The sequence below is a fragment of the Crotalus tigris genome, unplaced genomic scaffold (assembly GCF_016545835.1).
Source record: "Crotalus tigris isolate CLP2741 ecotype Arizona unplaced genomic scaffold, ASM1654583v1 scf7180000019070.2622420, whole genome shotgun sequence".
Lineage (NCBI taxonomy): Eukaryota > Metazoa > Chordata > Lepidosauria > Squamata > Viperidae > Crotalus > Crotalus tigris.
Genome location: NW_024097360.1, coordinates 1,679,225 through 1,694,850, shown reverse-complemented (window position 1 = coordinate 1,694,850; position 15,626 = coordinate 1,679,225). Strand labels below are relative to the sequence as shown.

At 37.6% G+C, this 15,626-nt stretch overlaps 1 protein-coding gene across 2 annotated transcripts in view; it reads right to left on the bottom strand.

The window, feature by feature from the left end:
• The window catches only part of HAO1 (hydroxyacid oxidase 1), a 44,444-nt gene that overhangs the window by 21,141 nt on the left and 7,677 nt on the right, over positions 1-15,626 (bottom strand). For both annotated transcript variants that reach the window (XM_039359453.1, XM_039359454.1), the window contains 3 exons: positions 13,114-13,265; positions 2,363-2,618; positions 332-507 (listed from right to left, as the gene is read on the bottom strand). In XM_039359453.1, coding sequence (XP_039215387.1) covers positions 332-507; positions 2,363-2,618; positions 13,114-13,265 — 584 coding nt within the window. The remainder of the gene's footprint in view (positions 1-331; positions 508-2,362; positions 2,619-13,113; positions 13,266-15,626) is intronic.

Genomic DNA, 15,626 nt, shown 5'->3' with positions numbered 1-15,626 from the left:
TTCAATTTATATATCCCGTCTGTTTCTCTGAGATGTATATGCATATATATATATACAGTATACAAAGTGAAGACAACCCTTTCCAACAAAGATTTTCTACAATTCATTTGCCTGTCTGCTGAGATATTGGCCAACAATCCAGACAGAATGTTGGTCTTTGATAGCACTACATGTAAAATACCACTGGACCAATAGCTAGCAGGAAAAAAGCACAGAAATTTAAGTTGGAAAGCTAGGCATTATAATTGCTTTTTCACTAGAAGGCAGCAGATTGGGGAAGGCAGTTCTACAGCCCCTCAAATATTGTAGAATTTTAGACAAGCAAACCAACCTCGGAGGATTCCTTTAGCAACAATGGGCAATGAAGTCAGTCCTCTGAGCCATTTCAAATCATCCCAGTTGATTGATGGATCAATTGCCTCTGCTACATAAACAGACAGGCCACTGTTTTCACCATAACCCTTTTCGGATGAAAATGCCAGATCGTTGGTGTCAAAATTTTTCATTCTGGAATTGGAAAAAGAAAGCTGGGGAAAACTAAGATAAGTTGACTGAAAAATACCAACACTCACTATTGCCTTAAAAGTGTGTGTGTGTGTGTGTGTGTGTGTGTGTGTGTGTGCGTGTGTGTGTTTATAAATAATGGCTGGAGAACCTTTTTGGGTTAACATTTGCCGAATGTCACTGGTGCATTATTCTTTTCTTCCCCCCCAAAAAAAAGAATTTTTGTTTTCTTGGTACAATGTACATATAGTAGTTCACTTAGAATTAGTTACTCAAGATGTCTTGTGACAACTAAATAGCTTTAAAGATAATTTGAAAACTCCATGGAAGCCAATAGAACTGTTAGTAACAATTATCCATACATAGAAATAAAATAGACAAGCTTCTGTACTGTATAGCTACATACCAAATATTTGGAATGGAAAATTGATTCACACAAGAAGGACTTACAGTATGACTCAGACCCTCCCAGTGGCTTCGTGATACTGTTTGGCTAACTACTACATCCTGACTACAAGATGCTGGACAAAATAAATTATTAGTATGTCTGATTCATCACAGTTTACATTATATTGTGACTCAGGTGAAGTCTATCACTGAATGTATCCTTTGAATTGTGGCATGTATGACACATTCATTCAGCTTGGGCTAAGCAAAAATATTGTCAACAAATGTTGAGAAGAATGACCATTGTGGCACTTTAATGTGTAGCATAAGAAAGAAAGAAAGAAAGAAAGAAAGAAAGAAAGAAAGAAAGAAAGAAAGAAAGAAAGAAAGAAAGAAAGAAAGAAAGAAAGAAAGAAAGAAAGAAAGAACAATCCACTTCCCATCTTCTCATAGTGTCCCAAAATCCAACAGAAAGGAAGTGAAGGAGAAGAATTAATTAAAACTAACATCTTGCATGGACTTTCAAAGCAGCTGCTGGCCATCCTCACATTCTATTTTGTACATGGGTGTTTGGAATATTAGAACAAGTACTCAAAGCAGCTTTGCTACAGCCTTCAAAACACAGCTGCCTCCCAATGATTCATAGATCTCTAGTCTTAATTGGAGGGGGGATGTGAACAGTGATCTTTCAGACAATATGGAACAACTGTGCCCAGCATCCCCAACCAAGATGCACAATGTTGAGGAAACTTGGAGCTGCAATTCAGCAGTATCTGAAAGGACACCATTTCCTGTTTCTCCCATTAATGGCTAGAAACAGTGAGTATGGAACAACATATCCAATCAATATTCAACTTTGCCAACACTGGCAGAAAACTGAATAATATAATACTATATGAAAAGGGATAAACTCAATAATTAATTTCATTCTGTTAGTCTAGGGCCCAGGTGTCAAACTCGATTGCGTCACGTGAGGTATCATGATGTATTGCGACGCTTTTTGCCTTTGTGGAGCCGGGGTGGGCATACCCTGCATGTGATGCATCTGGACCACAGGCCACCAGTTTGACACCACTGGTCTAGGGAGAAATAATCTTTCAAAGTGCCGTGACTAAAATGCATACACTTGGAAGAACGGGAGATTTTTTCCCCACTTCCTGTGCAACACCAAAATTTATTCTGCAGCACAATTTTTTGTTAACTAAGGATGGCTTTTAGGGTTTCAGTATAAAGCACCAGTAAAACTGTTTTTATAAATATGCAGACATGGTTCAGTATAAAATTATCACCCTGCATGAGATATTTCTGCTTCCCATATTTGCCATACTAGGTATGGAAAAAGGAGTTTTGCGTTGGGAAATAATTGAAACCATGTTTCATAGCTTATTGTTACAGCAATAGCATGGTATTTAGATGTAAGATTTGAATACAGAGAAAAAGATGGAAAATTGATACCTCTGACTCTAAGTACCTGAGATGCGGAGGCAGATGAAACTTGTTGCGTACATCATCTAAGCGTTTTCCGAGATACGGGGTGTCCACAGTCACAAAAATGCCTTTGTATCCAGCTTTTTCAGCCCGATGCACCAAAGACCTGGTGACCTGCCGGTCCTTATAAATATACAGCTGCAACCAGAGAATTGTCTTTGGAGCTGCCTGAGCAACTTCTTCTATAGATGTTGTGGACCATGAACTCAGCATCAACCCTGTTCCTGCTGACCTACAGGCTGAAGAGTGGGAATGTTAGTCACAGGACCCTAGCACAGAAATTAAAATTCCTTTTTCAGATCTTGAAAAATTATGCAATATTTTAATTGCTTCATCCTTTTCATGCAAGGACAAAAATGCCACCACGTCTGTATTGGCAGCATGGAATTCAGTTTGTTTTATGGCACGATGAAGGCCAGATGATTTCACAGTTGGGTGGTTGCCTGTTTGTTATCTCTGACTTGATTTCAGCATTTATCACTTCTTTGTAAATAGATTGGATGAGCTGCTACTACTAACAGACAGTTTCCATGGAAGAATAAAGGAAGCCTGTTTTTTTTATTATTGTAATAATAGACATTCTGTGAAAAAGCCTTTTTAAAAATATTTATGCTCATTCATTTCAAACCAACTATTTTGTGCAGCATCAACTATCAAGGGACTTATAAACTTCATTCCTCACTTTCTTGATAGAATGAGTATATTGTATAACATCCAGCCCAGTTTGTCTGGATGTTAAGCTATAACTACAATTATGCTAGCCTGGTATTTCCCTAGTCTCCAAATACTTCTATGAGATGAACACTCATGTATAGGATCTCTTGCCTGCAAGTGAGAACATTTCTCTCTCACCAATCCTGAGCAGGGATCCTAAGAGGAAAGTGAAGCAGTTGATGTGCCTTATCCTTCAGTGACTGCTTGTGGATCATTGCTTCGCAGCCAAAGCCAGTAAGCAATTTCCCACCTTGTCAGCTTCATTGTCAGTCAGATCCAGCTGATCCAAGTGACTAAGTAGCCAGTGGGAAAGATTACTGATTCCCCACTCTTCCTATCAGCAGAAAACAATCACTCCGTCTTTTTAATGGTGAGATGATTAGCCACATAGGAAAAGAAGAGGCAACAGCAGTTCCAAGGGCTCTACTTTTTGTGACCATAATTTCTTCTGAATGCCCACTAATTTTAGAAATATTTTTTAAAGATTTAGTTGTCTGTTGAAGCATATGAATCATGAACTCCTGTCCTGCTAACCATACAATTAAAAGATGAAAGCAGAAGTTTAGGATTTGTACATTCCCCAAGCAAGTTAATGGCCAAATCTGCTTTGGGATAGTGTGTTTAGTGTCTATCTGAACCATGTCATTGGCTCTAGCTTGCAAGTAATTGCAAAATGATACCGATACTCCAGTAAGCTTTAAAAATTATAGAAGGTAAAAGTCTCTCCATATTATATATCTACATTCAAATTCAATCTTAATGTCTACTTGGTCTCATGCATCTGACTGTGTGTGTGTGTGTGTGCACGTCTGCGTGTTTGTGTGTTTGTGTGTGAGTGAGTGAGAGAGGTGCATAAACAGTCTATGTCAAAAAACATTTGAATCAGAAAATATTTTTTTAAAAAAAATACATTTAATTCCAGCTCTTGTATCTCAAACACTCAGTTATCCTCCTGAAATACTACTTTTGTTCATACTGTTTCCTGTTAACAGCTACATTAATTAGTATCTATCAATCTATCCCAAGAAATTGTCACAATATTAACAACCTTGGAGTTAAGGAGTATAGTATTTGCTATTAGAAGTATTAGTGCTCCATCCAGTGGCCAGACACTTAAATATCATCAACTGTTTCTCAGCTAACTTAGATTTAGATTTTAGATTTTTGTTTTAATCTTGTCTGTATTATTTTTATAAATAACTCGGGGATAATACTTCTTTCTCCTCCTATTTTCCCCACAGCAACACTCATGTGAGGTGGATTGGGCTGAGAGAGAGGGACTGGCCCAAAGTCACCAAGCCAGCATTCGCGTCTGAGGGAACACTAGAACTCTGTTTCTTGGTTTCTAGCATTCAGCCTGCATGTATTAATATTTCCACATGATAGAAACTATAGCTCTGAAATCTTTGTGTTGCAGTCTAAAAAAGTGTGGAAAAAAAGCCTTCGTGTATGTTCCTGATGCAGTGAAAGAATTTACTTCTACATGCATGTTGTATGAATGTATGGGGAGTATTATTCATTACCAATCAGCATTCTTGCATTTACTATAAGAATCAAGTATTGATCTGCAGTGTTGATGGTCTCTCAGTTAGGACTATTCCTCTCCTCCTTCCCCAAGGGGGAGACATTCCCACTTGAGAGACAGCAGTCACCAGCTTTGTGGGCAAGGGCAGATGGCATATTTTATTTAGCATGAAATGGATGTAATCCACAAACCTCTAATCCTCTTTAACTTTCTTTAAAGCTTTGTTGCTTCTCATAATGGCACTATGGTTTTAGGTGGTTTCCTATCAATTGCTGGGCCAGAAGTGGACCAGAAAGGGGCTATACAATAGATTTGCCCATGTTGACTAAGAATTATGGGGTTTCTAGCTGAAAAAAAATCCTGAGGGCATCAAGTTAGAGAAAGATAATGTAGAGCAGGGGTTCTCAACCTTGGCAACTTTAAGACTTGTGGACTTCAATTCCCAGAATTCCTCAGCCAGCTTTGCTGGCTGAGGAATTCTGGGAGTTGAAGTCCACAAGTCTTAAAGTTGCCAAGGTTGAGAACCCCTGATGTAGAGGAATCATAGTTTTTAAAAGGGCTGGAGACATGGAGAGGATAACCTATGGTAATAATCAATAATCTAAAACCATTTAAGTGAACTGCTTTCTTTCTGAACCATGACTAAATATCTTAATGTGCATACTGTTTAATTATCTATTTGATTTACATTTAATAGACTATTTTTTTGTAGGAGCATCTACTAACATTGACTCAGTGAATTATCCCTAAAATAGCTACTTAGATTTCTGTAATTTCTGTTCATGAATTATATTACTAAAAACATAGAAACAGATACAGATCATAGATTCTGCTTCTGATAAATACTAGGAATGAATAGCAGTCTTCTGTTGTCTGAAAACTACATTATTGGATGTTACATGGTTTAGGAAGTGAAGTTGCTTATGAGACCATAGAGAGAAGTATGAAACCTGGTTAGGACCATCTGCAATTTTGCTCAAGTTGAAAATGATGAGTACCTGGCAATATGACTTTATTTAGAGCCACTCTTCTTCTGTGTCTCAAAAGGATAACAACTGTGGAGGATTTATTAGTGGGAGGCAGGCACCATGAAAGACATGTGAACAGAGAAGCCACTAAGGTAGGGTTTACCGACCTTGGCAACTTAAAGACATATAGACTTTAGCTTCTATAATTCCTCAGCCAGCCATGCTGGCTGGAGAATTTTAGGAGTTGAAATCCAGAGATCTAAAAGGAGAAAAATGGACATTTTTCAGTATTCTATGGGTACGCAGATCAACTGTTCTTTGTAAAGATGCATGGGAAGCTTTAATTTCACTTGTGCAAATTAGCACACTTTTTTTCTAATTAAAAATCTTTTCCCTTAAGAATGGCTACCATCTTGGTTGCACCTTGCTTCTGCCTCTCATTAATTCTTTTATTGTGTGAAAGAGGCTGAAACCTCTATTCTCCTATTCAGAAGTGTATTTTCCCCTCTCCAATAGCTAATCAAACATACTAGATTACACCAGATCCCAATTCTTGTATTCTTAATTTAACATTGCCACTGGCTGAATTGTGTGTGTCTGCCCCTACAAATCTAAAAATTTTTAAGAAAAAAATTCCAAACAACCTTGGAGCAACGTGTTAAACTTTGCTTTTGCACCTTCAATGGTTCACTAGAGGGAGCTAGCTTATTACATATTTGACACTTTTCTCATGTTATCAGAAAGTATAAAAGAGGATGAAAATTTTGAGATAGATTCCTGTGATGAATGTTGTAGAAGCATGGGGAAGGTGCAAATATTACTGTATTATCTATCTATCTATCTATCTATCTATCTATCTATCTATCTATCTATCTATCTATCCTTCCCATCTCCCCAGTAAGGAGACTCTGGGCAGCTTACAAAGATTAAAAAGATAAATATAGAAACAACATTTTTAAACTATATTAAAAAACTAGAACCAAGGAGAGGGATGGCAAGGAAATGAGATCTTTTTCATTCACCATCTCCAATGGTGAACCTCCCCCCTCCCCCTCAGGGCCCCTTTTTTTTCCTCTCCTCATATACAAGAATCAATCAATACTGTGTGAAGTTTTGCCAGACACCAGAGTCTAACTTAGGTACCTAAGGCCCTTTTCTTTCTTCGCCAATTTTGTGTGTTTTTTTTTTAAACATACATGAAAACACACACCCATTCTTCACAACTAACCAATTTTTGTAGTTCAACCATGAAGTTCATAGGCCATTTTATGGATCAAATAAAATGTACATTGAATAGAAATAGTTTAGTTCAAAATATTTTAATTGGTGCAGTCCTTCACTGGAAAACTGAATTCAATTATTTTATTAGCCCTTTTAAAGAACTCTTTTATTCTTATTCTCTTAGGAAAAATAGGCAAATCAACTAAACCTTTGTTATGGCCTTTGGGCCTGAAAAGCAAGAATATGCGAAGCTAAGCTATTCAGATGGAGCGTATGTGAAAAAAGTTTTTATTTTTTTTAAAATGTCGTATTATTTGTGCTTTTTAAAAATATATATATAATAGACGGAAGACTAGGCTAGACTGTATTTCTTTTGTTTGTTCATTTTTGAAGCAGGAACAAAAAAAACCTGGCTTAGAAACCAACAACTATGAACTGACCGGGGAGGGGGGAAATCTCTTCCCGCACTTTTTTGGGTGGCATTTAGTAACTTGTTTTCCAGATAAGTAAAAAGATTTCATCCAAGGTTTATATATAGACCAATGAAATATTATCCTAATAATCAGCCTAACAAGTAAGTTATGTATGATATCCTACCAGAGGACTCATTATGCAAAGACCTAGCTCTCTGGAGAAAGCTTTAATGCTGGGGGAAATGGAAGGAAAGAGAAGAGGAGGACAGCCAGCACTAAGGTGGGAAGATTCAGCTACAGTGACAACTGGAAGAGCTGAAAAACCAAATTACGGACTGATTATCACAGAGAAAATCTATCTATGATAGAGTTGATAATGACTGGATAGCACAAAATTCATCAATCAAATTGTCTTAGAATCTATACTCAGGGTTTGCTGGCCAGCAGTTTGCATTTTGAGGGGCAGCTCTGTACATAAAACAGAACACTCTCGTGAGATTTTGTTGAGAAATAAAACTCCTATATTTAGGGCTACAATTTGATATTATTTTATTTCAAAATATGGGAAGCCAGTTCTGTTGTGTTTGCAGCCCCTCTTGCTTGAAGCACTTCATTTATTGGCTTGGTCATCCCTGGTGATGTGTGAGATTCAAGACTTGAATATTATTATTTCCTTCACCATTCATGTTTAGTCATTACTGTAGTTTATATCTCTGTCTTCCTCTCATAGTATTGACATGGATTATCTGATTATATTATTACTCATTTAAATGCAGCGGATGGGATGTTTTCAATAGCATATACAATCAATAAACCAGCCAAACATTTTACTTGCTCCATTACCTGGAGAAATAAACAACTATAGCCCCCTGTTGAGTCCTTGGCGAAAAGCAGACACGAGAAGCAGTTGTAGTTCTCAGTTTTCTTTATTCTGTGTACAGCTCACAAGTAGATGGCTTCAGCAGCTCCCAAAACCTCCCAGCTTCTTATATAGACATTTCCCGGGTAAATGCGATACTTTTCCCGCACCAGCACCCGCGCATGCGCACGGCGCTGGCGACAGCCTGTCTGGTCCCGGGCAGCTTTGCACCTGCCCGGGACTGCCTGCAAACGCCCCGAGCCATTTGCAAGGCTCGGGACATAACACCCCCTATAACAACTGTGCTACACATGTTAATATATTAGGGTTAAGATTTCCTTTAATAGCACCCAGATGTCCACTTTTAGAGCTTTAGCATGTATTTGATCATTTGGCTCAAATAAAACCTTTTTTTCAGTAAGAGAAGAGTGGAATGCTTTATGAAAATGAACATGTCACGATAATATGGGTTTCCGTTAAAATAATAAAGTGAGAAAACCCAACTGATAGGACAAACTATGGTCTGCCTGAACCTTAGTAAAGCAACAAGTAAAGTTTTTCAGGTTATAATTAAATCCCATGGTAATTTTGCAAATAAAGTTGAAGGACTGGAACAGCACTTGTTAGGCGAATCACATTAACAGCAGATATGAAGTCTAATAAATACAATAAACTAAATTATCACTAACCAATGATTTAGCTGAAAACAGTGTCACATTAATATACAGCTTTGGCAATATCCACAGGGATATAAATGGCACCATTTATCTACTCCTAAATTCTAAGGAAATGGACGCTATTATGAGAGACTTCTCAGAAAGTGCTTTGATTAATGTTTTATACTGAGCTTGATTTTAAAATGGCAATCCACCAATTTAAGACCAAATTAATTGCAATAGAGATATTTCTTAGCATTAAATCATAGGTAACAAAACCACAACACTATATTCTTCACATAAATGGAGTCAGTTATAAATGGATTGAATCTTTTTGTGAAATTCAACTGTTTTCAAACCCAAAATTATCTCCATCTTGTTTTGCATAAAACAAAATGCATCACACAAATTGACCACTCAACCAAAAAAAAAACCCCAACCTTTTTTTCTCTAAAAAAGTAAATAACACTCTCAAATTCCTATTTGGCCTCCTATAGACCAACCTTGTTATCACAACACCAGTTTTCCTCATCAGTTTTTAAGCATCATAGCTTCTCATTAGTCGGTAAATTGAAACTATTCAGGATCAGTTCAGACTGGAGCAATATTTTGTTTGTCTTGTAATACAAACAAAAAAACTCACCACTTTTCCTTTTACATCTGCTAACCAATTCAAACATCTGCTAACCAATTCAAGAGAATGTTCTGTCCAGCTAGTGCTAACAATTGCATAAAAAAAAAATTGTGCTTTTTTTTTTCCTTGTGCATTCTCTATTCACACTTGCAAGCTCATTTGGAAACACATGTCCAGCCAATGCAGAAACAACTGGATCACTTCCAGGGATACAGATAGTCCTTGCTTAACAATCACAACTGTGACTGGCAATTCCATTGCTAAGCAACCTAGTCATTAAGCAAGACATCACATGACTGTGACTTGCAGTTTTATTGCCAGCTTCTCCATTGACACTCCTGGTCAGAACCAGCTATGAAGTGTGCAAATGGTGATCACATGACTATGATATAAATTCCCACCAGTTTTGAAGTGTCCAGGTTTTAATGATGTGACTACAGGACACTGCAACAATCGTTAAGTGCAAGGACTGCTCATAAAGCTACTTTTTCAGCGCCATCGTAACATAGAATGTTAAACAGATTTGTTATTTTAAAGTGAACCATTAGCTCCAACAAACTCCATGGCCAAAGTAAATTATTTTTTAAAAATATGAACACCCATTGTGTACCCAACAGGTCAATTAATGTTTGGTAGATGAACTGAAGAAACAGTAGGGCAAAGGTGTGCCCAAGACATGCAAATATGTTTGAAAACAGCGGTCAGGTTTTGTGATACATGACATCTTGCAAATCACCGAACAGGTTTTGACCTAGGAAAAATTAGTGAATTCTTCACCAGAAGATACAACTCTCACTAGGAGAACAAAGCAAATACATTGCCATGGCTTATTGAAGCAATTAAGCTTTTAGAGCAGGGGTCCCCAACCCCCGGTCCGTGGATCGGCACCAGGCCACAGCATACCAGCAACCAGGCTGCGCAGACAAGTGAAGCCCCATCCACTGGATGCAGGCAACATACGAAACCACGCCCCCTCTGGTCCGCAGAAAAATCTTTCTCCACAGAACCAGGCCTTGATGCCCAAAAGGTTGGGGACCTCTGTTTTAGAGAGTATAAACAGGGGATTCCTATTGCAGAAAAAAAAAATCAACGAGACATTGGAGAAGGTGATTGCTAGTAAAGAAACAGTCTGAGACTCCTATTTATACACTAATTTTTCAAATTAAACATTATTTTATATGTGGGGTTTACATATTGCTCCAATCCAAGAAGACTCTGTGAGATTTCTGTTCCTCACTTTCAATACAAAGGCTTAAAGATACAACAGCAGCACAACAAAAGGAAACAACACTATAAAATAACAATAAAAGTCACCAAAGCAGCAGCTACAGCCTCCAAGAAGCAAATAGCTGTCTGCAGTCCAGAAGGAGAGCTTTCTACCATACACTAGATTCCGTGCAGGGCTTTTTAATCTGTTGGTGGCTAGGAATCCAGAAGCCATGGAGGCATTCAATGAAAATAATTAAAACTGCATTAGAAATTGGTGTATCGTTGTTGCCTGAAGAATTCAGTTCAAGAGATTTTGTTATATGGAGGCAGAAAGTTGAACAGGGAAGATGAGGGATTCCACCTTTAAGGTCATCTCAGGGAGAAACCTGGCTATTAAATTAGGACATAACTGCAAATATCCAGAGATCAATAGATGGCAGTGAAAATATACCCCAAAAAATGACTTTTTTTTTCAGCCGAAATGAAGGCTGGAGCAGATTTCTCCAACAAGGCAGGTGAGGGTATGTATGCCTCTGTTTTTCAAGGATGGATGTGCCTTTCCTTTTATACGTCAGCAAATTTTAATGTTTCCCATTTGAATGTGCCTTGCCTTCTCCTGCCTCCCAACAAGAAGTCAGAACGAATCAATACAGAGGGACTACACAACGTAACACACTGTTGGTATTCAGGAGGTATTTGCATTGGCCCATCTCCAGCCCTCTGCAACCTCTGTTTACCTATCAACTCCTTCACAGTATAGATATGCAGTGTTGGTGACAGGAAGTTGCAGGCAACTCTAAATCAGCCATAAGGCAACCTTAATTAATTAAATTAAATTAAATTAATTGTAGAAATAAAAAAAAAATTCTGAAGTAGGCACTGGCATGGTAAACGTGAGAAATCATGGTTAGTTTTTGATCAATTAACTTCTCCCCGAAAATATTCCAGGATTGGCTTATTGTTTTATCTAATATAGATTTTAAATTAATAAATGTACATGTTCTCAGCATAGCTGATAGTGTAATGGTCAGGCAGACGGTTGTGTACATCCACAGATTCCCCAAAATAATTTAATTTTCTCAGTGAAATATAATCAGAGCCACTAAACTGGAGAAATCTGTTGTTCAGTCTGCTTTGGCACTGATCTGCACTAATTAAATATATTATGAAGTGATTAATTCCTACAAACTTTTGATCAGAGACTCATAGCAAATGAGATGCTAAAATAGTGTTCATTTTCTAGGTCTAGTAAACATTTTAAAAATAGTTAAATATCAGTATTGGCTAATTCAAGCCCAGTGCAGTAACATTAGACTGCCAAGCCTCATTTACTAAATGAAAGTTACAATTCATATCTTTTTCTTCAGCATGAATCATTCTTACTGCTATTTTGCAGTGCAAATCTATATGTTTAATAAGATGAACACTCCATATAACTGAAAAAGAAATCAAAGAATAGACTTTTCTTCAATATGCTACTTTAACTTAAATACACATAGAAGTACTAGAAAGAATATATGTAATCGAGAGCCATGGAATAAAGTAGTTAAGTTCCCACTCTACTGTAATGATGGTGTATATTTAGTAAAATGTCCCAGGATAATCAAATATGGAACACTTTTTATTTTCTTGACACTTTGCACATTTATCCCAAAGTGAGTGCTATTGCGGATAACAATTTTCAACTGGTGTTTTCAGGACCTGCTTACTCAGTCTACATGGACTACACGTAGTGTCTTATTTTCAGAAAAGTAGCCCTATTATGGTGTGCCAACTGAACCTTACTTTTGCTTCAGCTCTAGCTTAGCAGATTAATACTGGTTCTAAACCTAAAAAAGGATGCCAGTCCTAGATTGTAAAAGCATTTCCTGATTATCTTTGAAGACGTTTCGCTTCTCATCCAAGAAGCTTCTTCATCTCTGACTGGATGGTGGGAAATGGAAGGATTTATACTCCTTGCAGACAGCTGGTCATTTACATCCTTTTAGCAAGTTGTTGAAGCCCCCTGGAGGCGTATCTGTGTCTTCAGGGTCACCTGAATAATGCAAATGGATGTGGAGCCTTCTTGGAACTGTTGAAAGGACTGTGTTAGAGACTGGAGATAAATGATGTCATATCCCTCCCACTCTGTTGAGAAAGGGCTGCAAATGTTGAGAGAGGGCTATTGAGAGCTTCTTGGATGAGAAGCGAAATGTCTTCAAAGAAAAACAAGAAAGCCTCGTGAAAAAAGCACCTTTGGAACAACCATAATTTGGATGATTGAGAATCTTCGTAGACATTTCCTGATTAGTTTCTAAATATTACATCCCTATAACCTTATTTGCCATGTTGCATAACACTTTGCTTGGAAATAAAACACAAGATACAGTATTAATTTGCCTAAGCAAACTAAGATTATTAGGCAAAATAGGCAAAACAGATTGGACAAAATAAGATGTCTTTAATTTGAACGAAAACATTTCTGCATTCTTCACTTAACAGACTGGTCTTCCCTGCTGAATTTTTTTACAAGGAATTTCCAAACCCAGAACATACCTCTAGCAGTTGCAATTTCCCCATCTGCATGAGCCATGCACTGCATGGCAGTGGCTGCAATGCATATTGGCATACTGATTTTCTCTCCCAAGACACAAGTTGACAGGTCCAAGGTTGACACATTTTTCAACATCCGGGGGTATAGTCTTAATCTGCATGGATGGAAAAGGTCTGATAGCAAATAATTCACAGCAAGGGTTTATTTAGAATACATGATTTGTGATGCAGACACAGTAAATTCCTGTCTCCAATATTAACCGAAAGCAAGTTTGGTTTTTAAAATGACTCATCAAATGCTGAAATCTGGAAATGACCAAGCCACTGACATCAGCTTTTGTTAGTTACACATGGCCGGAAATGGAGAGCAAATAAATAAAAAGCAGCATGATAAGTTGCCAAGTGTCAAAGAGTTTGAGCTAGAATTTCAATAAGCAAGTTCTAGTGCCAGGATGTACAGTTTGTGAAAGAGTAGTTATCAAATTGTAGTTTTTATGTCACCGGTTACATAATACATTACTGGAAAGTAATAGCATAATCTTTGATTTAAATGAAATCAAGTCTAGTTTTTCTTTTTTTTTTGAAGCATGGTTTTCCAGAGATTTGCAGGGGGAGCATGGTGAACAGAAGAAGTCTCTGTGAAAGCGGAAATCACAACAAAAACCAAATAACTGATGAGTAAACTGGTTCTTTGGAACCTCCCTGGACAAGGAGAGGAGGAGAGATTGCCCGCATGTCCTCTGAATGGCTGCTCCTTGCGAGGAGACCACAGGACAGTGGTCCTCCATGGATTTGAGCACTAGGAGACTAAAGGATTAACTATCTTGCTCATAACCATAGCAGATCCCTTTAAAGCAGTGGTTCTCAACCTTTTTAATGCCGCGACCCCCAACCGGTCGTAAGTCGAGGACTACTCAACTGGTGCAGCACCATTTGCAGAATGGGACTTTTGGCGGGCTCAGCAGGGCAGAGACAGCCTGGACAATTTCTATTGGCTTTTGAAAGCCAATAAAATTAGACTCTATTCAAGAGAGTCTATTCTATTGGCTTTCAAAAGCCAATAGAATAAAAGGGAGTAGCACAGCTATGGGGAAAAAAATGGCGGACTGCGTTGTTTGGTGACCCCCGTGAAATGGTCGTTCGACCCCAAATGGGGTCCCGACCCACAGGTTGAGAACCACTGCTTTAAAGGACACTGTGTGATGAAGAGATATCTATTTGTAAACTTACAGGGAGTGAAGAGTTACTACATTTGTTGTAATGAAGGTTGAAATCACTTTTTTACATATTTCTTTACTATAATCTTTTGTCTCCTTTTCTTTAAGTTTAGGTTGCATTAGTTTTTTACTATTGTAATCAAAATCCTTAATACAATTTATAATATAAATTTTTATAAATAATATAAAAAATACAAAGAAGAAGAAAAGGAGGAAGAGGAGGAAACATGTCTCTCCAGTATATATAGGATAAAGACAATCATATTGAAAAATGTTAAGTATTCAAGATAGCTGGTCTAATCCTGATACCAATCATAGCATCTATAAAATTATTTTGGTTTGCTTTAAAAGCATTATATTCTGACCCCCTAATGCTGGCTTCTCTCTGCACCCAAACTTTAAAGGTATAGTGGTTAACACCAAACTGCAAACTGGGAAGTCTAAGTCTGCCTTATGTGGGGGAAATTTAAAAATAAAAATATATATGCTTTTACTATTATCATGTAATCATATTTTATATTTTATAATTGTTATTGTATAATCAACTGCCTGAGTAGATGCTTTGAGTATATAGGGAACATACAAGCCTCAGGTGGAGGAAGGGGGGAGAACAGGAGTTACTGTGGGGCCCAGTGTGAGTCACCATCTAGGAACTGTTTTTAAGTACCTTTTGGTACCTGGTACCCCTACTGGATCTAACAGGTGTAGAAGATGGGAGACATCTCTCCTCTAGAATTGATATAGGATAGTAGGGGAGGGATCTTATTAGTATAATGTATTCTGTTTAGGTGCTTCTGGTAGATTGTAACCTCCAAAGCCTAAGCCAATGGGGCCATGGGGGAGGGAATGGGGCGTTGCGATGGGATGTATAATAATATGTGATTTTGGAATTTGGGGTGTGGTTCAGTGCTTGGCTACATTGCATTGCCTTCTTGAATCCACCATGCTTTGCAAACCGTTATTTTTTTTAGACTTGGATGTGAAGTCTAATACATTTCCTTTCTATTTGTAACTCAGAGTGGATTTCAATTTGTGACTATTTTTGTGTCTAACACTTAGGCATGAAGTCTGCAGAGTGGTCTTAGGCCAGTCTCAGTCCTAGAAGAAAGATATAAAGATCTTCTAAAATTTTGCCAAGTAAACTGCAAGGACTTATTCAAGAGATTACCAGGAGTCAACACTGACTTCAACCCACATATACATAGAAATATTGGAAGTGCAATACATCAAAGCCCCAGAATTTAATTAATTTACCTTTAGCATCAACCCATCACTAATGTCATTGTTTCCCAATCATTC